This window comes from Lytechinus pictus, chromosome 8, assembly GCF_037042905.1.
Source record: "Lytechinus pictus isolate F3 Inbred chromosome 8, Lp3.0, whole genome shotgun sequence".
NCBI classification, from domain to species: domain Eukaryota; kingdom Metazoa; phylum Echinodermata; class Echinoidea; order Temnopleuroida; family Toxopneustidae; genus Lytechinus; species Lytechinus pictus.
The window spans coordinates 37,315,693-37,340,194 of NC_087252.1; the positions used below are offsets into that span (position 1 = coordinate 37,315,693).

Genomic DNA, 24,502 nt, shown 5'->3' on the forward strand with positions numbered 1-24,502 from the left:
GCATATTTAGCATACTATTTCCATGACTATTTTATTCTGGTACAGTTGTCACTCCAGCAGAAAAAAAAAAGGTGAAATTTCAGCTATGCAGAATATTCCTGAAAATATTTCATTTACAGTGTACGCATATACACGCCTCCACACACTGTACATGCAGGTGGTCTACTACTACGAGAGTGTTGTTGGCTCAGTCGGTAACGCGTCTGCCCGTCGAACCAAAGATCATGGGTTCGACTCCACCCCGGGCGGATGACTGAAGCCAGTGCGTTGTGTGTAAACGTCTCTCCCATGTTTCATAGATGTAGGCTATGTTACAATGGAAAACAGTCTGTCCCTCGGATAGGACATTAAATAGAGGCCCTGTGTAGAGGAGAGTCACCACCTTTGCACGTTAAGATCCCACCGCACTATTCATACATGTATAAGAGTAATAATAATAATAATAATAATAGCGGCATATTTACCCAGGGTAGCCACTTCAGTTCCGAAAACTGTTCTCCCAGCGGGCCCTGCTATTAGTAGGGGGAAACCCCGGTGAAGTGGTCCACCTGCACTCCCCCCAATCAGTTATATCGGGAGGAGAGACCTGAGGGTCATAGTGATTCAGTTCGCTTTTCGCCTCTCAGGCACAGGTGATGCCAAACAAATAATAATAATAGTAATAATAACTAATGGACTACTATATCTCTCTAACGTCAGGTGCTGATGGTAAACTACAGCAGACTGAGGTGACCAAACGAGACCCGACCACGGGTCTAGTCGTTCCAGTTCCTGGATCTCTGATGCTGACCGCCAACGGAGAGGTGCGGAAGGTCAAGGCCAACATGTTTGTCCATCCTCAGACCGGTCACGTCCTACCGATGAATGGCAACGTCTCCTATGACACCATGACTTCACGGTTGATCGTGGTAACGGATACATCATCAAGTGAGTTGAATATTTGTGTTTTGTGATATTATACCTGATATTGAATACCCGACGGTGTAATACATGTAGTACAAACTACATGTATAGTCAAATTTTACTATTCTGTTTGAGCAAATGATATATTGTTAATTCTATTACATGAAGATCAGCAGTCAAATATCGTACCGATGAATAGCAACATCTCCTATGACACCATGACATCTCGGTTGATTGTTGTAACAGATACATCGTCAAGTGAGTTGAATCTTTGCATTGTGTAATAATACAGATATTGAATTACTTACTGAAATAGTACAAAATATAGCCCAAGATCAAATTTTGCTTTTTTTGCTCTCGTACATGTATTTGACTGAGGAACATACTTCTACTCTTGCTCGATCATAGACTGTCAATATTTGTCTTGTAGCATATATTGCAAAGTTAAATTAGTGAAATGACAATTGATGTACTTACATGTAAAGCTTATATATAATTAGTAATGTTACTAACATGAGGATGCTTATGATGCTAGTGTAGCGCATTTTATGCCAAAAAGAACACAAAGCAAGTCATATTCATAAGTGCTAGATTTTGCCAGTGACAGTCTATAAATAATACTAGTTTTGCAGCACCATGTAATAGAAATATTCTCATTCATTTACCTTACAGCCGAGCTTCCACGATCAGACGATGGCGTCCTACCCTTCGTGCCCTACCCCATCGACCCCAACTCCGGCATCCCGGTCCAATCCCTCATCACCGAAGCGGAGCATGCCGGTGAAATCAAACTGGGCGCGGCCATGTCCGACCCTGCCACCGGTCTCCAGTGCCCAATCCTCGCAATCACCATCCACCCTGAGACGGGCGTGGCCTATCCCCTCTGCGGCACCCATATTGACCCTGTGACCGGACTACCGCTCCCCATCGAAGTCGGGTCACTCATGGTGGATCCGACCAGCGACCAGCCAGTGCCGATCTTGGATGTTTCTATTGATATAGAGACAGGTAATATCTTTTCTTTCTTTTAACATCAGTTTGGGTTTGTTCGTTTGTCCATTTTACATGATAAGAATATATTTTCCCTATTACGCATGGTTGCTGACTCTCGTGCCATGATGACATCCCCCTCCTGCCGCTTGTTGTTTTAGACCAAATTTCAAAACAGTGTATAATAACAAGATGAAGTGAAAATTCTACTATCTAGGCTCCAGACAAGCATGTGAAGGGGTAGACCAAACAGTTATTAGACCAGATTGATAGAAGATCAAGTGGGTTTAGCCATGATGGTCTTAGACGATCTAGAAATTAAACAATCTGTTTGCAGACCAAGTAGATCTAGCTATGATAAACAGGCTGCTAGTAGACCAATAATGGTGTTAGATGATTTGACAAATAGACAGTCTGCTCGTAGACCAAGTTGGTTTAGCCACGTTGGTGTTTGACTATCTGAGAATTAGATCAGATTTTAGTAGACCAAGTGGATACACACCTTTGACCAGATCGATTTTGACAACTTACCCATTCTTCTCCTCCTAGGGGACGTGATACCTATTGGTGGTGTCCAACAAAAACTGACCGATGCCCACGACGCCTACAGCCCGATGGTCATGTCAGACAAGTTTGTTGAGCCCGTGAGCATGCTGACGGCCCGTATAGGGGGCGTCAGACTGGAAGGGTCGGAGGTGACTCCTACCGGTGGAAGCTACCAGTCCCTCCTGGATGCGAGCTTGATGCTGTGTGAGATCCAAGTTCTGGAGCGGATGAAGACGTACCTTGATAACTTGATGGGTAAGTGGAAAATATTTGAATGAGAAAAACAAATGATAGGAATGAAAGTGGGCTTGATTAGAGAAAGCTTTTACCAAAAACTTATAAGTTATCAGTATTTTTCTAAATGGTTTCTGTATTCGACAATTGTTGCTCCCAGGATATTGAAAAATTGCTTTTCATGTTTTCTGTAATGTTAGGACCCGATGGAGCCAACTGCCGACATGAGCAGAATCTCCTGGAGACCTCGGTGAAGGACATGACGGCCGTCAGACAACGCTCCAGGACCCATGTCATCAGGGACGCTCTGGATGTCGAGAGGAGAGCTGAGAGGGCTAACATCTTGGCTGTTAGTGGTGGAACTCCTGGTAGGTGGTAGGAGGAATGGTGGTGGTGGTGGTGGTGGTAGTAGTGGTGTTGGGTGGTGGTGATGATGATGATGATGATGATGATGGTGATGGTGATGATGATGATAATGATGTTGATGATGATGATCATGGTGGTGGTGATGATGATGATGGTGATGATGATGATAGTGACGATGGTGATGATGGTGATGATAATGGTGATGGTGATGATGATGATGATGGTGGTGATGATGATGGTGGTGATGGTGGTGATGATGATGATGGTGATGATGATGGTGATGATGGTGGTGGTGGTGATGATGTTGGTGGTAATGTGATATTGATAATGATAATGGTGATGATGATGAAGATGATTATGACGATGATGGTTTTGGTGATTATTATGGTGATGATGAAGATCATGATATAATGTAATGATCCTAGTAAATCAGTAGTGACAATTCTGGTGAATTAATGATAATGATGTTAATGTAATATTAATGATGGTGATGATGATGATGATGATGGTGGTGTTGATATATTGGTAATAAATATGAACATGAGGATGACGATGACAATGATTATGATGATAACATTGATGATAGTGATGCGCACAATGAATTTGATCATGTGATAATTGATGTTGATGATGATGAAGACGACAGTGATAATTGAAACAAAAAGAAACAGTAATACCAAAGTGCAAACAATTTTATCTAACATTCGAATACCCCCTCTATTAATCAGGTATGTATGAGTTTGCAGAGACAGGTCAGCTTCTCCCAATCCTCGTCGGTACCCTCATGTCCGACCCAGGCGGGTCGGGTAAAAAGGTGCCAATTTTAGGAGTAGGCAAGAATCCAGAGACCGGCCGTCTGATGCCGCTTGGCGGGACCATGGAAGACCACGAAGGAGACGGTAGGTTTGCTATTTGCTTTCTTTTTTTTTATTCATTTATTGATTTATTGATTTATTGATTTATTTATTTATTTATTCATTAATATTTCAAAGTCTTACTATAGATTTGGAAGAATAAAAAAAAATCAATCTTGTTCAGTCATTTCAAGGTACCTGTATCTGTCACTGAAAAATCATAATTTTATATTGCGTACGTGTATAGAGACAATTTTCTTATGATATATGTCAATGACACATATACATGTATAAAGTGTAAAAATTACTTTTGTTTACTTATCAAATTGTTTTGGGGGGAGACCTGCAGGTCATAGAGATTCAGTTGGCTTTTTCACCTCCTACATGTAGGCACAGGTTATGCCAAACAAATAATAATATTAATAAATTTTATGTACTCATCATGTACCAACTCATACATACATGTACATTGTATGCTTTTACATTTGAAATTTGTCATTCATCTGTTCCTATGTACAGTCCGACCTCTCTTATCCGGCCTCCCCTTATCCGGATCTCTCTATTATCCGGACGCACACTTGCCGAGATTTTTTTTCAATTCAATTTTATTAGTACGTGAGGAAATGAGATTGCAATCTAAACTCAATCCTATACGCAAACTCACTTTGATTAAATATATTTTCCAGTGTAGTCTACCTAAAACAACATTATTTTTCATGAAAATATCTCACCCAAATCACCAAAAGAATTTAGGCAGGATAATTTTCCAGTAAATCGGGGTGCAGTGTAAACATTTCATCACGTTCTCTTGTTGTTTCCCCGGGAAAAACAACACATGTTCGCTAGCTAATGCTCGGCCTCAATACGGACAGCGCCATCTATCATGTTTGAGCCTACAGTCAGTATAACAATGGCTGACATTGCGAAGCTGCGATAGCGGCCGCGATGATCTAATTGTAAAACTTACTTTCATCGAGTCATTCATTCTCTCTCTTTCGAGGTATGCTCGATTTATACCTCAATCATTTTAGCAGGTAAATTATCCAACAGTTTTGGCCATCGTTCGATTTCATTTCCGTAAAAATTACCGCCTATAATTTGCACTGACACTGCAGTGAATACATGTCTGTACCGTACGCCCGGCCCACAACAATAGATAACGTGTAGCTACCGCCGCGTTGCGGGGATCGAGGCCGCAGCTTGCGTGTATTTAATATTGGGTCTCCCAGATCCGGATAAATCCCTTATCCGGATTGGTGCTGGTCCCAATGTGTCCGGATAAGAGAGGTCGGACTGTACATGTGTAGATACATTTTACTGTTAATTTACATGTATGTTATACCCATGCACTTCACATGTTATAGCTATTATATTTACAGTATACATGTACGTTTGTGTGATCCATTTTATCACACTATTATTCTATGTTCTATAATCGATTGTCCAATACAAAATAGATTACCAGGAATATTACACAGCCAAATTCATGTATGGAGGTATGTTTAGGAGTATTTCAATATTTTATGCGATGTTTCGCTGGAGCAATTTTTCTCATGTCTGCAGCATCTCTAGGCATGGTTACTGAGCTTAACACTTTTTTTATGCATTCTACTTTAAAGTAGTGTAGAACTGTTCACAGTATATATGGGCAAACAGTACTTTTCGAAATTTGTCTTCCCTTTATAGTTTTATCCCAACAGCCCAACAATGTCTGTTTGATTCTTTTATTTCAAATGTGCACCCTCGACTCTTGTATTCTGTAACGGACTCCAAGTAGTATTGCTCTCTTTATTAGTTGCAAAGTTCAAATAATTTCTTACTTTATTTTGGCTTCTTGTGTATGATTCAGTATTATTTTTCTGTCAAATAATCACTTTTACCCCACCCCCTCCTAGCAACCATCAGTTTCTTGCTCAGTCAGAAGTCTCCCTGCCCTAATTGCTTTTGTTCTGCATTTATTTTACTGTAAAATATACTTAATTAGTTGAAAAACTTATTGCAGAAGGGAAAAAATATTGGCTTTCCTCTTTGATTTAGCCATAGGCATATACATGTAGTTTCAAAATTGTATGTTTACGAAGTACATGTATGCTTCTTTTTTCAGAGAAATGCGTGTATGTTAGTGTCTTCTCTGTGTTTGTAATTTAACCCTCAATCACCCGGGGTATTTTGATTCTTGTCATTCCCGGGGGGGGGCCATTATGGCCCCCCCTTAAGATCTCGGCCGCTGATCGCTCGAGCGACGCAAAAATTTGCATGCTGGTTGTGTGCGATGTAATCTACAAGGCTGTATGGTAAAATTTTCCAAAATAATGAGATTTTATTTTATATGAATTAATTATGCTAATTTATGCATAAATCATACTTTTTGCTCTAATTCACTAAATAAAGCTCCTAGAATGCTAATTTTTGGTTAAAATATTCTTTGTAGCATTCTTAACAATCGCAATCAAAAAAAACTTCGGTTTGGAAATCAATTTCTTATGTATTTTATTGTTTTATGAATTTCTTATGTATTTCCTTGTTTTTTTTACTTTTTGTTTTTTATTGTTTTTTCAATGGAAATCGTTCCAGACTTAATTCTGATCATAAGCAAGGCAAAATTAATTAAATTCAATCAGTAAAAGTAGAAATAATGATACATTTATGAATTTTGGCTAAATACACAATTTGCATTGGATTTGTACATGAAATCACGTTTATGAGCAATTTTGGGTCTGACATGCACTTACATAATGTTGCGTAATGTCGTAACCGCGTATCCGGGCGTCACAAATTTGGTCTCAAAATTTGCGCGAGACTTGAAAGTAAAAAGTCAGTGAGCGGCGAGGTCAAAAAATTTTGCGCAGCGGATATATCGCGAAAATTGTCGAGGGGGGGGCCATTATGGCCCCCCCCCCCCGGGAGAATTAGGGTTAAGCCTTTGCTTGTCTTGAAATATTTTGGACAGCTCAAATGTTCCTTGAAAATGGATGATAATCACAACTACATGTATTCAATTTTTTGGGGAGGATTACAGGAAGTATGTCATGTCTCATTGGCAGTTATGGCAACTTGAAACCGAGTTCTTCCCTATCAGCATTAAATGTAGCGTATTCATGATGTACAAATGAACTCTGTATGGCTCTTTGGATTTCATAGTTGTCAGGAAATTCTTTCTAGGAGGAACAACCCTTTGCAGCTTATTTTTTAGTGTTTTTTCCAATTGTTATTGTTTGATCCTCTCCTTGCTCTCTTAATTTTCATGTCAGCAGTATGTTTCCACTTTGCCTACTCTTCTTCTCAAATTTCACTTAGTAAGTCTTTCAATGACCCCCATTCATCAATGGAAATAAGTCTGATCCATTTACTGACTTGGCTTGCTTTGTTATGCTCTTTACATGTTAATGATGACCCCTTCTTTCAATTTAATTTCAATTCATTTCAACTTTATTTCTGCCATATAAAACCGGTATGAAAGTATTGATATAAAAACGATATTGTTCATGTGGAAGGGTCTTGTACAAATTCGTTGAATAACTCACAAATCAATATTAAATTACATTTCTAAATTTAATGGCCCTATCAATAGCAGAGTTGGATTGAGTGCTACACATTTGGCCCTTGTCTAAGTCTGGGTCATGTGACCCCCCCCCCCCTTCCCGCTGATATATGGCCCTGTAGTTCCCGTCTTAGTCTCCGATGAACAGGCAGTGACTCATTTATTTTAAGTCATTAAACATTTATAGATTTTCATCATTGTCAATATATTGAGGATTTCCTGCATTTATTCCATGCTTGCATTTTTCACCCTGAAAATACCACTTCTGTTCCTTGCTTCCTTCTGTTAATGTAGGTTGCATGAATCACCATTAAACTCTTCTTTTATTCTCTATTTGCTGTACAGGACTCGTACCTATCATGATTGGCCACAAGGCCATAGATACAGTGACCGGTGACCTCAGTCCAGTGACCGGTGTCCGCATCAACGCAGAGAACGGAACAGTGGTTCCTGTCACCCTCTCGGGAGGAGCAAAGAAGGCCAAGCCCCCACTTGGAGCCGTAAGTCTGTTATTTTAGATTCAGTCGAATTTTAATTTGAATTTTTTGGAGGGTGGGTGACGGTTACTGTGGATGGCATTCATTAATTGGGCATGATTCATTTACTTCTTACTAAAGCCTGGCTCTCACTAAACAATCTGACTTCTACTTGATTTTTGAACAAATCACACTTTTAATTAAATTTGAAGTTCCAGTCATTTTATTTGAAGTTTGGCATTATGCCAGGAATACTGAAATCAGAATTCTGCTTTACTGCAGGCCTTTTGGTCAGAGTAAAGTCCAAATCGGCATCAATAGTCTGCCCTTCAAAACTAATATGTCTAATCCTGGGTACAGATACATGTATAATGCTAAAACATTAACTTCAATCAATATTTGAAATACTTTGTAGGACATAGAAAGTGTTATAAGTGATAGTAACATAAGTTTATTCAAACCAACCAAGTGATATAATACAAATATTTAGTACAAAGGTTGGCAAATTGAATATAACATGAAAGGTTTGGGACCCCATAGAAGCAGAGCTTGTGATAGGGGCCCCTTGATGAAATTAATATAAGAACATTAAAAAAAAACAAAGGAAGATATATAAAACATAGCAAAATATTGATGATAAAGCAAACAAACAAAACAAAAATAATATAAGATACGATATAGAATGATAAAACATTGTAGCAAAAATATTTATGATTAAAAAAGAGAAGAATTATGCAGAAGATGAATAAATGCCGCTCTAAGAATTCTTGTCCTTCATTCTCTGGAATAGTCATTGTTACATTGTATTATACATGGATGTAACAATGTTCACATCACCTCTCACAGGTTTCCATGATTGAAGACGAGCTCGTTGCTAGGCGTGGCTTCTGGCGTCGTCAACGTCAGCGGGAGGAGGAGATGGTCTCTGTGGAATCTCATCTCACCCATCAACTCATCTTAGAGATCGAGAATCTTGCTCCTAACAAGGTACATGTATGTCTCATCCCTCTATAAAACAAAATCTTGTGCCAGTCTGCTCACAAGGCATATTCTATATTATTTTACGTGGAAAAGACTCTTTAAACTCACACTGAGCAGGCAAAGATGATATACATATACATGTACATGTAGGGCTACCAACAAACCGAATTTGATGATTTTCCCATGGAGTTCCTTGGAACCCTTAACGGGCATGCCAAGACGATAAGGGACCACCAAACATGAACCTTGTAGAAATAATCCGATAGCAGCTTGTCATAAAGCTTGATTTAAATATCTGTGCAGCGTGTTGGCAGAGTGACAGCGTACCAAAAATGAGAATGTAATCATTTTGATCACTTTTTGTTCTTCTTTTACTTTAGAGGGAAGAGGCTACTAAAATGCTCAATGAGAAGGCAAAGGTGATGGAGGATTACCAAAGAAAAGAATATAATCATTTTCTTTAACCATTTTTTACTTGTTCCTTCAAGTTGAAGAAGCCCTTTACATGTATATGGTCGCTGAGCAGGCCAGCACAGTAGAGAACTGCTTAGAAATAGAAAATATGTCATAATTATAATTTCTGACTTCCTTTACTTTAAGTTGAAGAGGCCCTCAAAACACTTGCTGAACAGGCCAAGACGATAGAGAACTTCTAATAAATAGAAATAATCCTGTTAATGATTTCTGTTTCCTTTGCTTCAGGTTGAAGAAGCCCTCGAAACCTTGGCTGAGCAGGCCAAGACGGTAGAGGGCTACCAGCAGAGGGAGGTCGAGAGGAGATCAGAGGCTACGGAAGAACTTGGTAACATCCTACCATCATTCATCATGGCTATACTCTCACAGGGTAAGGTTACCATGGGAACAGGGTGTGGTCAGATAGTTAATCCCTCCCCCCCCCCCCCATTAAATGATGATGATACATGTTATAACAAAATCTTAACTTTATTGTCTTTTTTATCCTCAAAGTCACTGCTATGATTGAATTAAGATTTATTACAACTTTACACACAATCAGCAGATGATCCGTCATGTATTATCACAAGAGTGTCCTCATATCTTTTGGCCATTTTTCTTTTCTTGGGGGGGAGGGGGGCTCAAAACCTTCCAAATCAGAGCCATTATTGACAAAATCATCACCTGAAGTAATCGACCCAAAGGCCCGTATTCTGAACTCGGGTTTAAATTAAAACCTGGTTTAAAGTTGTGGTTTAACTATGGAGAGCCAATTGGAGCACAAATCCCTTGCAGTACACATTTAGTTTATTAACTCGCATGGCACCCAAATTGTTCGTAATTATCTGGGAATGGATAACTGAAGTATTTTTCGTCGTTATGAAAGCAAAATGAAACAGAATAGTAAACATAAGAAATATACATGTACAATAAAAACAGAATTTTTGACTTTTTGGCTCCCCATAATTTACGCACAGAGTTAGACCGTGGTCTGACTTCAGAATACGGGCCAATATGCCAAAGATGACATCATATTTAAATGATCACCTGACATTTAGAACCCACTTTTTTTTTCAACTCACATGGCTTCAGTCCATTTTTCCAACATAAATTATAGGCCCATATCCTGAAATCGGGTTTAACTTAGACCATGGTCTAACTCTGGGCTAAAATTATGAGAAGCCAAACATGTTAAAATTCGTTCACATGGTATGTTTCTTATTATTTCTCTGCTCTTTCCTGGTAATTTAATGGTGAAAAAAATTATCTTATGTATCCTTCCCAGACAGTTAACAATGTTTCGAGAGTCAAAATGAGCTGATAGTACGAGCCTCTATTGTTAGAGATTTATGTCACAATTGGCTATCCATAGTTAAACCACAACTTTAGACCAGAGTTTGAATTAAACTCTTTGGCCCGTATTCTGAAGTCCGGTTTAACTTAAACTCAGGTTTAAAGTTGTGGTTAAAGTATGGATAGCCAATTGTTACATAAATCACTAACATTAGAGATATTATATTTCACCTCAATTGGCTCTCAAAACATTCATAATTGTGTAGGAAGTATGAATAGATGGTTGTCTTCACAATTGATGAAGCAGGAAAGAGCACAGTAAACATAAGCAAAATACAACTTAATAACAATTTTGAGACTTTTGGCTTCCCATAATTTTAGCACAGAGTTAGACCATGGTCTAAGTTAAACCCAACTTCAGAATACGGGCCTTAGCTTGGGGTTCAAGGGGATAATATGACTATTCTACATGTACATGTATCTGTCTAAACAGGTGATGAACCTGAGAGATTAGCGGCAGAGAAGCACAACGTAGCACACACCAAGTACAACGATACAGTGCGCAAGTTCCACAACAGATTACAGGCTGAAGAGGCTAAATACAAAGAGAGGATGGACGAATTGAAGGTGAGATTTCACTGAAGATTTGCTTCAGTTGAGATACCATAGTGAAGGTTGCTTCTATCACCTTTGTCTTATTTTGATTCGTACTAAAATGTCTGGTCAAAAGTGGCTCAGAGTTTGTTAGGGTGCCAAACACACATCATGCAGGAAGTTTATTCAGTTTATTTACATGTATTAGGTAAAATCGCATTATGCATTGTAAAATTTCGATCAAGCACCCTAGAAAAGCAAGAGGTGTGAAAATTCAGCCAGTAGCTTGAAAGAGCTCTGCGGTAGAGATCATAATCAGATATCAAATTAGTTTCTCTGTGATCAGGATCATACCGATATTCCTATTCAAGCGTTATAGCTTTTTGGTTTTCCCATATTCATCTTGCATAGAAATTATTTTCACATTCGTATACTCATGTTGAATATATGTATTTACTTTTACTTGTATTTATTGTTATGCACAAACAAAATTTGCATAATAATCTTGTGTCTCACATTTCATAATACACAAAATATAACAATAATAAAAATAATTACAAACAAATGAATACAAATTGAAAAAAAAGGCATGACAACACACTTTCCATGTTTCAGTTTAATTTATTGTTTTAGTGTATTTAATGTGTGCTATTTTTGTTTTATCATATAATTTATAGACTAATCAGTAATAAAATATAACCATTGTTATTTCTTGATGACTGTTAGGATGCATTGAACCCTGATGCCGAAGCCGGTGCCCTTCATCGTTACCGCCAGGCCAAGGCTAGGCTCCTGTCGGATCTCAAGGACCAACTGATGAGCAGGACTGAGAATATTGATGAGGACAGGGCATCCATGGATTACAGGAGGGAGCGGAGTGAGCTACTGACACAAGAGGCAAAGGTAGACAAGGATGCTGATGATGATGGGGATGATGATGGTATTGATGGTGATGATGATGATGATGATGATGATGATGGTCATGGTGGTAGTGGTAATGATGATGGTGATGATGATGAAAAGAGGAGGAGGAGGGGGTGGATGATGATGGTAGTACCGATGATGATGGGTGATGATGATGATGGCGATGATGATGATGGCGATGATGATGATGATGATGATGGTGATGATGATGATAATGATGTTGATGATGATGATCATGGTGATGGTGATGATGATAATGATGATGGTAATGTTGATGGTGATAGTGGTGATGATGATAATGGTGGTGGTGATGATGTTGATGATAATGATGGTGCTGATGATGATTATGATAATGTGATGATGATGATGGTTTGTCTTTTTGGTGGTGAAGATGATGATGGTGATGATGATAATGGTGATAATGGTGATGATGTTGATGAAGAATATCATGGTGTGATGACATTGACAATAATGATTATGGTAGATGATAATGTCTGTTATGTTATTATTGAGGCATGTACAATGTACATGTATCAGCGACAGTGATGAAAATAATCATTGCTTATAGTGCATATCACAAGAGAAAGAAACCTCTTCTGAAAATAAATACTTGTAGAGAAGAATTATAATGTCAGTGAAAAATACCTGACACAGATAATAATAACAATATACTTTTAATGAGTAGACCTATTTTGCAAGACAGTTAATTATGACACGTGCAACATGAATTTACTTTTTTCCCATCATGCACCAGGCTCTCCTGACAAACGCAATCTACATCGCTGGAACCTATGATGCTACCATCACCGGAGTCTATGGTGACACCACGGCAACGGAACAGTCTAGCCGAGAGGTCATCCCTCTGCTCAAGCAGCTCATTGCGATGTTGGAACGAGGATCGACCTTTACCCTCTCGGCTGAGCTCATCCAAGGCTTACAAGGCGGAGGATCAACTTCTGTCACTGTGAGAAATGATCCTGTCTTTTTTCTTTCTTTTTTTGGTTGGGGGAGGGGTGATTTTTTGTCCAAAATATGAACAGTTATTCTCTGTAGTGAAGTTTGAAATAAGCTCAGCTTTTTCCTTTGTAGGGAAATATGAATCAAAGCAATATACATGTACATGTAGGTGCCAGCTTTCGTGGGGAGTGACTATCATTTCCTACATGTAAGTAACCCCAGTAATTGTGAAAGGCATTTGAAATGACTGCAATACAGATTTTTTTTGGGGGAAAGCAAACTCAATGCACCAGCGAGAGATTATTTGTTCAAGCTCCACTTAGCCTCAGGCAACTTTCCCCGTCAGGCCAAGGAAGGTTGAGATGACAACTTAACCATGAGGCAGTTTCTAGTGATGTTACATAACGTTTGCTGGTCTGCAGCGTAATTGCAAAGCTGCTAACTAATATGTTTTTTTAACAATATTTAGTATGTTTTTTCATAATCAAAAGTGACAAATTATGATTTTTTATTGCAAAATATGCTTTTTGTTTAATTTGATTGGCATGCTTCATTTGTGTAATTTATCAATTTTTGTACCAAAATGTTTTTTTTCCTTCAAAATTTGATTTTAATTATAGATCAGTATGTTTTGGGGTCAACAGAGGTTGGCAGCTCTGTAATTGGCATCTGAATAGTTGTCAGATCGGATAACTTTTGAACAGCTGAGAATTGATGGACAGTTCCTATGGTACAGTAACTGTCAGACAAAACACACTTTGTCGGATGAAACATCCAACTAGTCTTTTCATAAAACAGTCCCCTGAATGTGTTCTTTTCAAGCTTCTTATCAAACAAATGAATCTGTAAACTGATGTAAATTCTTCTCATTCATCCATTCGTGATCAATATAAGAAATTAAAATTTAAAATACTTGTCCCTCAACAAGAAAGAAGGCCTCCACTTTAACTTTTCACACGCTTGGGACCTGGCAATTTGAAAGATTCCAAGTCGTCTTTCGCGCCCTGGGCATAGTTCAGTGCGCAACGTATCTGTACAATCTCCAATATTATAAGGGCCTCCTCATCAGGATCGGCATTCGCCCGAAGAAGCCAATTCATAATTGGCGAAACGTTGCAACAAATGTATACCGTATGTATTTTCAATGATGTATCTATTGACTTTTTTCTTCAGGTTGGAGGCACGAATAGCATCATCAATCGCAGTATCGCCCAGGGAGCTAACTACAGTGTCAACGTCAACCAACAGCAAGGATACATACCACCAGGTCAGCCTGGTGGTAGGACTACCATCAATCTACTCCAAGCTGCACCGGACTCCAGGCCACAGACGGCAGGTAATACATGTGTAGAGAATAGGGCCCTGTTGCATAAAAGTAACCATTATGGTAACTTTGCCATCCAATGGTAACTTGCATGGAATCCTTGATTGTGATTGGCTGTTGATCATCATTACCATGATAGTTACATGTACCGTTTGGTGGCAAAGTTAATAGTAACTTTTATGCAACAGGCTACAGAGGCCCTGTTTCATAAAACTTGTTATAACAAATTTGCATTAACCGTTAAAAGCTACTGAAATCCATCAATCTGATTGGTTGATAGGAAGCTTGTCATAGAAATTCTCCATTTGTTATTGTATCAAGTCATTATGAAACCGGACCCAGTATAACAATCTGTTACCCCCCCAAAAAAAAAGTACAATCGTTAAACTATAGGATACAGTCACTTCATTTTAGCTTCAGAAAAATTTAAGAATGCAAATCTAAAGTTTGGTGCTCACTGCAGGAGCTATGGTGATCCAATCATCAAAGAAATCCACCAAATCCCATTTCTACATTATATGCAGAAATGTTGATATTGGAATTATAATAATAATAAAAAATTCTTGTATAGTGCATTATGATATAACATTGCTAGGCACTTGCAAAGGATGTTATTACCCCCATTTACCTCACCTGGGTTGAGTGCAGCTCAATGTGGATAAATTTCTTGCTGAAGGAATTATGCCATGGTTGGGATTCGAACCCACAAAATGGAACAACACTGAGCATGGTTTTAAAAAATCTCAGCTAATAGTGTAACAGACATTAGTAAGGTATTATGTACACCGTACATTTTACATTGTAGACAAGGTTATTATTTAAAATATTGCGACTTGCCATCACCATTATCACCTTTTTTCTCTTTTTCAGCTGTAAGCTCTCATGATATCAGAAGTAAGCTAGTCGTCCAGGACACGTTGCAGTCACTTACTGAAGAGAGCAAGACGGAGATGGCTAAGACCCTTGTCGAGAGACAGACGCTTGAATGTGTGAAACTGGAAGAAGAACTGAGAGGGGAGGAGATCAAGTCTATCAATGCCATTATTAAGGTAATAGTGTGAAGTGGGTCTTAAATAGGTAAAGATAGATGTGAAGAGATGGATGAAGAAGGGATAGCTGAAGGAAGAGCAAGGATAGCTACAATAAGAAAGAGATGAACTATAAAGAAGCAGGAGGAGAAGAAAAAGTAGAAGAATGAGGCAGAGAGAAAAAAGAAGGAATACAAACTATTGATGTTGAGGAGGAGAAAGGGGTAGTAGGAAGAATAAGAAATACAATTATTAATAGAGTTTCAAGTTTATTTTTATTGATTTCAAATCCAAACATAAATAGATGAACAGAATGGACACAAATTTCTGGCATAAGAAACAACCCCCCCCAAAAAAAAAAAAAGAGGAGGAGAAAATAAAGAAGTGGAAGGAAAAAGAGTATGACATAAGTACTTTTAACACACCCAAGTACTAACCAAATAAATATATAACTTACATGTACATATCATATAGTTTTCACCAAAGTCAAATTCAATTCAAGGTTATTTAAAAACATGAGTCGCAGCCAAATGGCTGAATTGGTCATGCATACAAAGTACAAACAAATGCACAAGCAATATCCTAATAGTAACTTGTCTTTCCATCTTCATTTTCTTTTGTTTTTAGTCACATGAAGAGCAGAAGGAAGAGAAGACTAAGAAAATGAAGGAAGAACTCAAGGCTAAACTTCAAGAAGCCAAGACAGAACAGGAGAAAGAGAAACTCATCGAAGACTTCATCTTACAAGTAAATCAAATAGCGTTGTATGAAGGAATTGTCTTGGTCTCATTTAAGATAAAAGATCTTCGGAATTACATTTTAGTAGACTTCAGTAGGCTGTGTACACTGTAGATGTTAGTAAAAATTAGTAAATTGCATGATTTTAAAAATTCTTGTCGATGTGTATGGAAAATGTTTCGAGATGTTAAAAAATGTCCAATGTTTAAACTCAGTTCTATTGAGTCATGCAATTATTAACTCTTTGTCAACTGATAGCAGCTAAAAAGATTGTAAATTTGTGTCTTTTTTATCAGCTATAACTTGGAGATCCAATTAACTCCCTAAATGAACTTTATTTATACACTGCATATACATGTATGCATATGGGTGTTAGAAAGGGATTATATTTCAGAGAAGTTGTAAATTTAAGAAGTTAGTCTGTAAATATAATTTTGATTTTGCCATGGTAGAGACATATATATTTTGACATTGCATACTCCAGGATCCATTAATTTATAATTCTATTTTATTTTTTTTAATATTTTTTTTTTTGCTGTTGATTGGATAATACTCCAGATTATTTGTCAATTTTTAAAGTATGGTGTATTATATATTTCAAATTTGGCTATGGCCGAAGTATGAATATTGTATTATGTACTACAACATCCATGCTCGTATTTTCAAATATTTTTTTTCTATATTGTTTATTTGTAGTCCACCAAGGTTTCATCAAGTATTGAAGCCGAGAAGCAGAAGCAGTTGGAGAATCTTCGGAAGAAACTTGGCGAGAAGAGATCCCGCAAGAAGAAGGAGCTTCACAGGTAAATACTTTATCCTCTTTATTTCTGTCTTTTCATACACCCCTGTAAGCCTTTTCATCTTCGACCCTTCTCTGTTTCTTCTTTCATGCAGCAAACAGGGAGATCTTGGTGAAGAACTTGTTCGTGAGATGACCTCTACAGAAGGATGTCTGCTGCATTCTAGCTGAATTGTTCTTTCCTTTCCTTCATTACCTATGCCATTATAAAACCTCTCTGTTTCTCTTCTTTCACCCAACAAACATCTCTTGGAGGCCAAACTGGAAAGACTTAGTGAGGACATTGTTCATGAAATGTGGCCTAATCTCTTCTCCTTTTCATCATTATGTAGGCCATTATAATTCCTCTACTTTACCCAGTAAATATCTCTTGGAAATCAAAAAGGAGATCTCTGGACATTGTTGCCAAGATATCCTCTCCAGAAGGATGTCCTTTTTCTACTCTTACCTATATCTGTGTCATTCTAACACCTCTTTTGTTCTCTCCTTTCACCCAGCAAACATCTCTTGGAGGCCAAACAGGAGGGTCTCAGTGAGGACATTGTTCCCGAGATGACCGTTGAGGATGAAGATCACCAAGCTAAACTCCAGAGACTTCTTATGCTCCAGCAGAACAAACTCATCGCTCAGCTTCAACAGGCTTATCTGGAGGATGACTTGGAGGTTGGTTAGACATTGTTTTGTCATCATTACTTATAACACATAAATGCCAGTTTTGGTAACAATCTGCAGACCTGCCAACCAGTACGTTTTTTTTTTACTAAATCGTAATTTATTGAGAAAAATAATCTCTATATGTCTCTATTTCATAAAACGTACACAAATACGGTTAATAGATCAATGTAATTTCAGGTAATTTTTTTTTCAATCATTTTGTTGAAACCAGTGTGAAGATATACACATGTTTTAATGTTTTTTTTTCCATCTGCAAGAGCAGTGCGCATTTTAGCTTGCATGCAGCTTGAGCGCGGCGATGAGCGAGTGCGCCAAGCATTTTATTATGAAATACACTTTTGGGGGGAAAAATACAGTTTTTTTAATCACAGAATACAGTTTTTCATTCCTAGAGGTTGGCAGGTCTGAATCTGAGGGTTTCATGACATTTGCTTCGGCAACAATTGCTCTTCTAAATGATGTCTGTAATTTGTTTTTGTCTTGTAGATGGAGAAGACTCATGATTTATTTGACCGGATTATTTACATTTCAAAGCATTCCATATATGAGTTTTATTTGATTTTGTTTTTGTCTTTTAGATGGAGGAGAAGAGGAATAATGGATTTGATGAGGACATGGAGGAGAGGATGAGAAAGTTCAATCTTAGTAACAGACCCAAGATGGCTGCCGTTATTGATAATATGCAATCAGTAAGTTTACCCGGTTGTTGAATGTCAAGGACAGGTTTTTAGTCCGGACAAAACTGCAATTTCAGGATCTTTGCAATCAATACTTCATTAATCAATTGAGAATAATATCAGACAATATTACAAAGCACCATTATATAAAACTAGTTTTTGCTATTTAAGGCATGAAATTGGAGAAAATCCGGAGCACTTAAGCTGATGATTTTATCTGCTTATGTGTCAGTTCACACAACCCCCCTGTCCTACTTCAAATAAAGAGATGCCAGTGTTCATGATTTACCCTGACAACTTCTCATACTATGCCTTTTTAGGCTTATACACTGTAGGCCCGAATTCACAAAGGTGGTTTTGAAATCCCAAGGTTGAGTCCATGGTTTATGCAGATTTCCGGTATAAATTACGCTTAATTTAGCGCGTATCGGGCGCGTGTATAAAAAATGTCCACTGTTGATGCACGCTTTTGTCACAGTGCGCCAAATTGACGCCTGTTACCATGGTTAGATACGCTATTTTATTCATGAGTCCACTGTTTGAACAGTGGACTCATGAATAAAATAGCGTGGATAATCACAGCAACAGGCGTCGATTTGGCGCACTGCAAAAAACGCTCATCTGATTGGACATTTTTTTATATATACCCGGTAAAATAAGCGTAATTTATTCAGGAAATCTGAATAAACCATGGACTCAAATGTGGGTTTTCAAAACCACCTTTGTGAATGCGGGCCATAGAGTTCTTTAACATGTCCTGGGGAGTAGTGCTGACAGAGTTGCATTTCAACTCAACTTAGTAAAATGGGTGCGTCTGATTTGTTGTCAGCTTCTCAACCAAATTTGACTTTCATGTTATGTGTGTTTGTGACGTAGCAATCATTGTTAATGAGGAAGACACACTCCAACGGGAATTAATTTTCAACTTTGTAATCACATTTGTCATCTATTTTGTGTGTGTTATGCAGGAATCGTCGACGACAAGGAAGACAAACTCCAACATGAAAGACAAGATGAGGAACAGGATGAAAGGGAGGAGAGCGACCAAGTCGGCCAAAGACCTCTTGCCTTCGGGCTTGGATCCAGAGAGCACCATTGCTATGGAGTTCCTTGCTGGTGAGTAGGAGGATAGTGGTGCTGTTTATGATGATGATGATATTGATTATGGTGATGATGATGGTAATATTGATAATAATGATGAAGATGATAACGGTGATAATGATGGGAAATATGATGATGGTGATGATATTGGTGATAATGATACAGATGATGAGTAGGAGGATTTTGGTTGTGGTGGAGATGATGATTGTGATGGTTGTGTATTTTTATGATGATGATAATGATGAAGATTTGCTTTGAATATGGTGATGATGGTGGAGATGATGATAATTGAAGAAAATTATGATGGTGGTGATGATGAACAATGATGAAAAATGATGGTGATGATGAATGATGATGACGATGATAATGAATGATGATGATGATGATAATGATGATGATGATGGTGATGGGGATGATGGTGATGGTGATGATGACTACGACAATGATGATGATGATGATGATGGTGATGATGATGATGATGATGATGATGATGATGATGATGGTGATGGTGATGATGATGATGATGATGATGATGATGATGATGATAATGGTGATGATATGATGTCAATGGTGATGATGTGGAAGATGATGATGGTGATGATCATCGTGATGAAGATGATAATGATGACGATAACGATTACAATGAAAATGATGAAGATTGTGACAATGATTTTGATAATCGTGATGATTAATATAATGATGAAGATAATGACAATAATGATGTTGATGGTTATATTGATTATAATAATAATAATAATAATACTCAATGATTATGATCGTGATAAATGTGGTTATTATGACAAAGAGGATGGTGATGATCTCTTCTCTCATGGATTTTCAGCTGATGCAGCTCAAGAGGATACCGATGGTGCCCGTGGAATCAGTGCTGCCATGGAGGCTCTCTCAGATATTGCCAAGGAGAAACAACTCAAAGAGATGGATCAAGTAATCCAGGTCAGTTAGAAAAATACTCTCTGCCAAATATGAACTAAACCAATAGTAACGTGGAGAAGGTTTATGGTTCACCATGTGTAAGATGACGAAGGGATGGAAGTACAGGCCGAAAGATTGAAATGGAAAGACGAGATAGAATGAACAAGGAAAATTAGAAGTATTCTTTTCTTGAAAGTGAGTGAAGTCCTGAAAAGGACTGTAAACCAGATGAGATGAGCTGAATATGGCTGGAGTAGCGATAGTTTACAGTCCTTTTCAGGACTTCACTCACTTTCAAGAAAAGAATACTTCTAATTTTCTCTGTTCATTCTATCTCGTCTTTCCATTTCAATCTTTCTGCCTGTATTTCCTTCCCTTCTTCATATTACACATGGTGAAGCGTAAACCTTCTCCAGGTTATAAACTCCATGCAAACCTACAAAGATCATCTAAACCAATAGTATAGATTCAAACCTCTATGGGCATTTGGTAATGTTCATTCATTCATCTCATTTTAATGAAACTATCAAATCATGTAATACATATTATGTGCATATTGAGTCTTGAGATCATATAAATGGTAATGATGATAACATTTTTTGTGATTATGGTTAGGATGTTGATTGTGATGATGGTGATGTGATGGCTATGGTAATATTGGGTTTGGTATTGTTTGGGATTTTGTATCAAGAGGCAGGTAAATAGAGATTGTTAAAACTTTATATTGTATATTTTATCATATTATAGAAAATATTTTAGTATCTTTAGCTAGTTATTGATTGAAAAAATGTCCTAAAATTTACACATTTTATCAAAGAAATTAAGAATTAACGTGAATACTGTTTTTAACCTTTCAGGAAATACTCGCTGAGGAAGCCGAAGAGCTGACCGCGGAGGAGAAGGAGAAACTCCTCGAGGATTACAAGGCGATCGTCGCGAGCACCGAGGAGAAGCTGAGCGACTCCAAGCAGGAGCAACGAGATCATCTCATGGCTAAGCTCGCTGCGAGGAAGAGATTGAAGGAAGAGGTGCTGAAAGAGGAAGCGGTTGCTAAGGAACTGGAGCATCTCAGTAAACAACAGGTGGGTTGGTTGAGTGACTCATACAGAGCTGCCAAGTAGTACGGATTTTTTCCGTATTTAGTACTGAAAAATGAGAAGGATACTGAAAAGACTGATTTCTGAAGTTTCAGTTTTATGTGTTGTCCTATGGAATTTCTTTGAAAATACTGATTTCCTCACCAAAATACAGATTTTCAGCTTTAAAAATACTGAAATGTGCTTGTTCAGGTCGGCAGCTCTGCTCATGGTCATGTAGAAGAGGAAGAAGGAAAGATAGAATGAGAGAGAGACAGACAATATATGATACATAACTCATGTTAACCACTGCTATTACACAAACATCGAATCGTCCTTTGTTTCTATGGGTTAAGAGGAATGAACGCCACAGAGTTAGAGAGAGAGTGTGAGAGAGAGAGAAAAAAAGGAGGAGCTTTGGGTTGGGGCAGATCGACTGGTACATAAATTTGAGGAAGAGGTCTTCCTTGGGTGTTGGGTGATGCAAATCGACAGTAGAGGGATGTAACAAAGATTAAAAGACGAAAAATTACATCATTGTTTTAGAAGTAGTCACTCATTAATAACCCAAACCAAATGATGTACTCTCTAGAAAGTGAAGGGAAGAAAGAATTAAAGAGATAGAGAGACAGAAAATATATATGGTGCATAACTCATGTTTACCACTGCTAGGATGCAAACATTGAATCGTCCTTTGTTTCTATGGGTTAAGAGGAATGAACGCCAGAGAGTGAGAGAAAGAAAAAAAAGGAGGAGTTTGGGGTTGGGCCAGATCGACTGATACATAAATTTGAGGAAGATATCTACATGTACCTAGGGTGTTAGATGATGCACAGCGACAGTAGAGGGATGTAGCAAAGATGCAGAAGATGAATAGTTACGTACATCATTGTTTTAGATGTAGTCACTGATTAATAAAACAAACCAGTTTTCAGAGAACGATTTACTGTCTAGAAAGTGTATAAAATGGATAAAAAGACTCAAATTTGATATATCTTGCCATATACATTAAATTTTTCCCTTCCCTTTAGGTACTACGAGGCAATAACGAAGGCCAAGACGCGCTCAGTGATATCCATGACAGAGCTAATGATGACGAGGCAGTGTTCAAGAAAAACAAACTCTTGGTAAGTTGTTCAGTTATGCTTTATCAATGTTATTCCATGTGTATGATATGGCAGATAATTGGGGAGATCAGTTAGAAGATCATTCCCTTACAAAACAGACTTGGTCCAAGGACCGAGCCTTGGGGAACTCTAAAGGCTATTGATAAAGTAATTGTACCTGAAATTGCTAAACATTCATGTCAGATGCAAATTGAAAAAATTATATAGAAAAGTAGAATGAGGGTATGTACAAACTTCCTGCATAAGAGAAAAATAAACTTGGTATGTTAAGCCCTTTATTCTATACTTTGAGAGTAAAACTATTCATACAGACTAGAAAAAAAACAGAGACAAATTATTTCAGGTACATGTAGGTCCAACAAATAAGTGGTCAGACCTACATGTACAGAGTTTATAGAATATACCCTATGGAGTTGAAGAGTTGAATTCATTTCTAGAAGTATTCTGTGGTCAAGTGAAACCTTGATTGATCAATGTCTCCACCCTCTTCCTTGATCCCTGCAGGAAAACCAGCAGCATCGCCAGGAGGCCCTGGAGATCAGCCAACAGACGGAGCTGAAGCGCTCCTCCAAGGAGCTGGAGAAGGAGCGGGCCCGTCTGGAGGGATCCGTTGACAGTCAGCTGGAGGGCCAGAAGGAGGAGGTGTTGGCAAGGAAGCAGCAGGCGTTTGAGAAGGAGATGCTTCTGAAGGGGAAGCAGCTTGATAAGGATCAGTCCAAGGAGATCATCGAAAAACATCAGAAAGAGGTAAGAACATGGCTTACGATGTGGCAAAAAAAAATTCTGTTTTGCCGTTATTGATCCACCCAATTAGTAAAACCTGTAGACTTTGATATTAATTTAATTGTGAGGGCCCCCCCCCAAAAAAAAAAAAGAATGTGTCGACTGAATATAATTTTCATACGTTTTATTTTTCTTTTTACAAATACCGGTAAAGTTGAGAAAGATTGGTAAATGGCGTGGTAGAACATGGTCTATATTATAAGCTGAGGACACTTGTCTGGTGACAACCTTCAATCTCCATACACCATAGATCTATCAGCTCTTTCATATCATACCCCCCAAAAAATCTTTACAGACCGACACCATTTTTCCCCTCCGTTACTGTAAACAGTTCTACATGTATGAGGCCTAATCAGACAAAGGCGATTGCCTTTGATGCCTATCGCAACTGCCTTGATGTTCCCAGACCTTGTGGTTCAAAGTCTAGAGGCCTGTCCACTGAGCTACAACATGAAAGCCATCAAATTGATTTCCTCTTGATTTATTTATTTAGATGGAGCTCCTGTCACAGAGCATGGATGACGAGAAGAGCCGTCAGAGGGCGGCCATCGCTGAGCGGATCGCTAAGAGGAAACAGCAGAAAGAGGAGAGCTTGAAACAGATGCACTCCGCCGAGATGAATCAAGAACTACTCAAACAGCGCGCTGAGAGAGATGAGCTGGCTGATAAGCAGGTATATTCATCAATTCAAAGTTTCTAGAGAAACATTCACCTCTGTCAGAATACTACAGTACATGTACCTGTTGTTTCCAGAAAGTTGTGTATTTGTACAGGTTTACTATCCATGAAATTTACTTTGACGATGAGAAGATGTTATTTTAGCTATATACCTTTCAACCCTGAAGCAAACCTAGAAAATTGAACATTTTTTTTTTTCAGATAGAATGGTAGATGATTAGATAAAATAGATGGATGGGTAGATAAAAAGGTAGGTAAGTTGATTGGTCGGTTGATACATTGGCTGATTGATTGATTGATTGATTGATTGATTGATTGATTGATTGATTGATTGATATGAATTAATTGATTGATAAATGTCACAGACAAATTAACATAATGGTATATGAATACAGACATGCATATAGATATGTAATGTGAGATCGATGTTGTGGTGGATACAAAATAATTC

General features: G+C 38.0%; 1 protein-coding gene across 3 annotated transcripts in view; it reads left to right on the forward strand.

The window, feature by feature from the left end:
- LOC129266557 (uncharacterized) overlaps window positions 1–24,502 on the forward strand; it is a 182,488-nt gene that overhangs the window by 144,947 nt on the left and 13,039 nt on the right. For all 3 annotated transcript variants that reach the window (XM_064104023.1, XM_064104024.1, XM_064104025.1), the window contains 23 exons: window positions 700–927; window positions 1,576–1,911; window positions 2,443–2,694; window positions 2,874–3,041; window positions 3,768–3,938; window positions 7,780–7,934; window positions 8,757–8,897; window positions 9,594–9,735; window positions 11,131–11,264; window positions 11,958–12,134; window positions 12,910–13,119; window positions 14,286–14,448; window positions 15,307–15,485; window positions 16,092–16,211; window positions 16,899–17,005; window positions 17,499–17,664; window positions 18,255–18,365; window positions 19,322–19,469; window positions 20,296–20,408; window positions 21,245–21,469; window positions 22,495–22,590; window positions 23,095–23,337; window positions 23,867–24,046. In XM_064104023.1, the coding sequence (XP_063960093.1) occupies window positions 700–927; window positions 1,576–1,911; window positions 2,443–2,694; window positions 2,874–3,041; window positions 3,768–3,938; window positions 7,780–7,934; window positions 8,757–8,897; window positions 9,594–9,735; window positions 11,131–11,264; window positions 11,958–12,134; window positions 12,910–13,119; window positions 14,286–14,448; window positions 15,307–15,485; window positions 16,092–16,211; window positions 16,899–17,005; window positions 17,499–17,664; window positions 18,255–18,365; window positions 19,322–19,469; window positions 20,296–20,408; window positions 21,245–21,469; window positions 22,495–22,590; window positions 23,095–23,337; window positions 23,867–24,046 (3,965 nt within the window). The remainder of the gene's footprint in view (window positions 1–699; window positions 928–1,575; window positions 1,912–2,442; window positions 2,695–2,873; window positions 3,042–3,767; window positions 3,939–7,779; window positions 7,935–8,756; window positions 8,898–9,593; window positions 9,736–11,130; window positions 11,265–11,957; window positions 12,135–12,909; window positions 13,120–14,285; window positions 14,449–15,306; window positions 15,486–16,091; window positions 16,212–16,898; window positions 17,006–17,498; window positions 17,665–18,254; window positions 18,366–19,321; window positions 19,470–20,295; window positions 20,409–21,244; window positions 21,470–22,494; window positions 22,591–23,094; window positions 23,338–23,866; window positions 24,047–24,502) is intronic.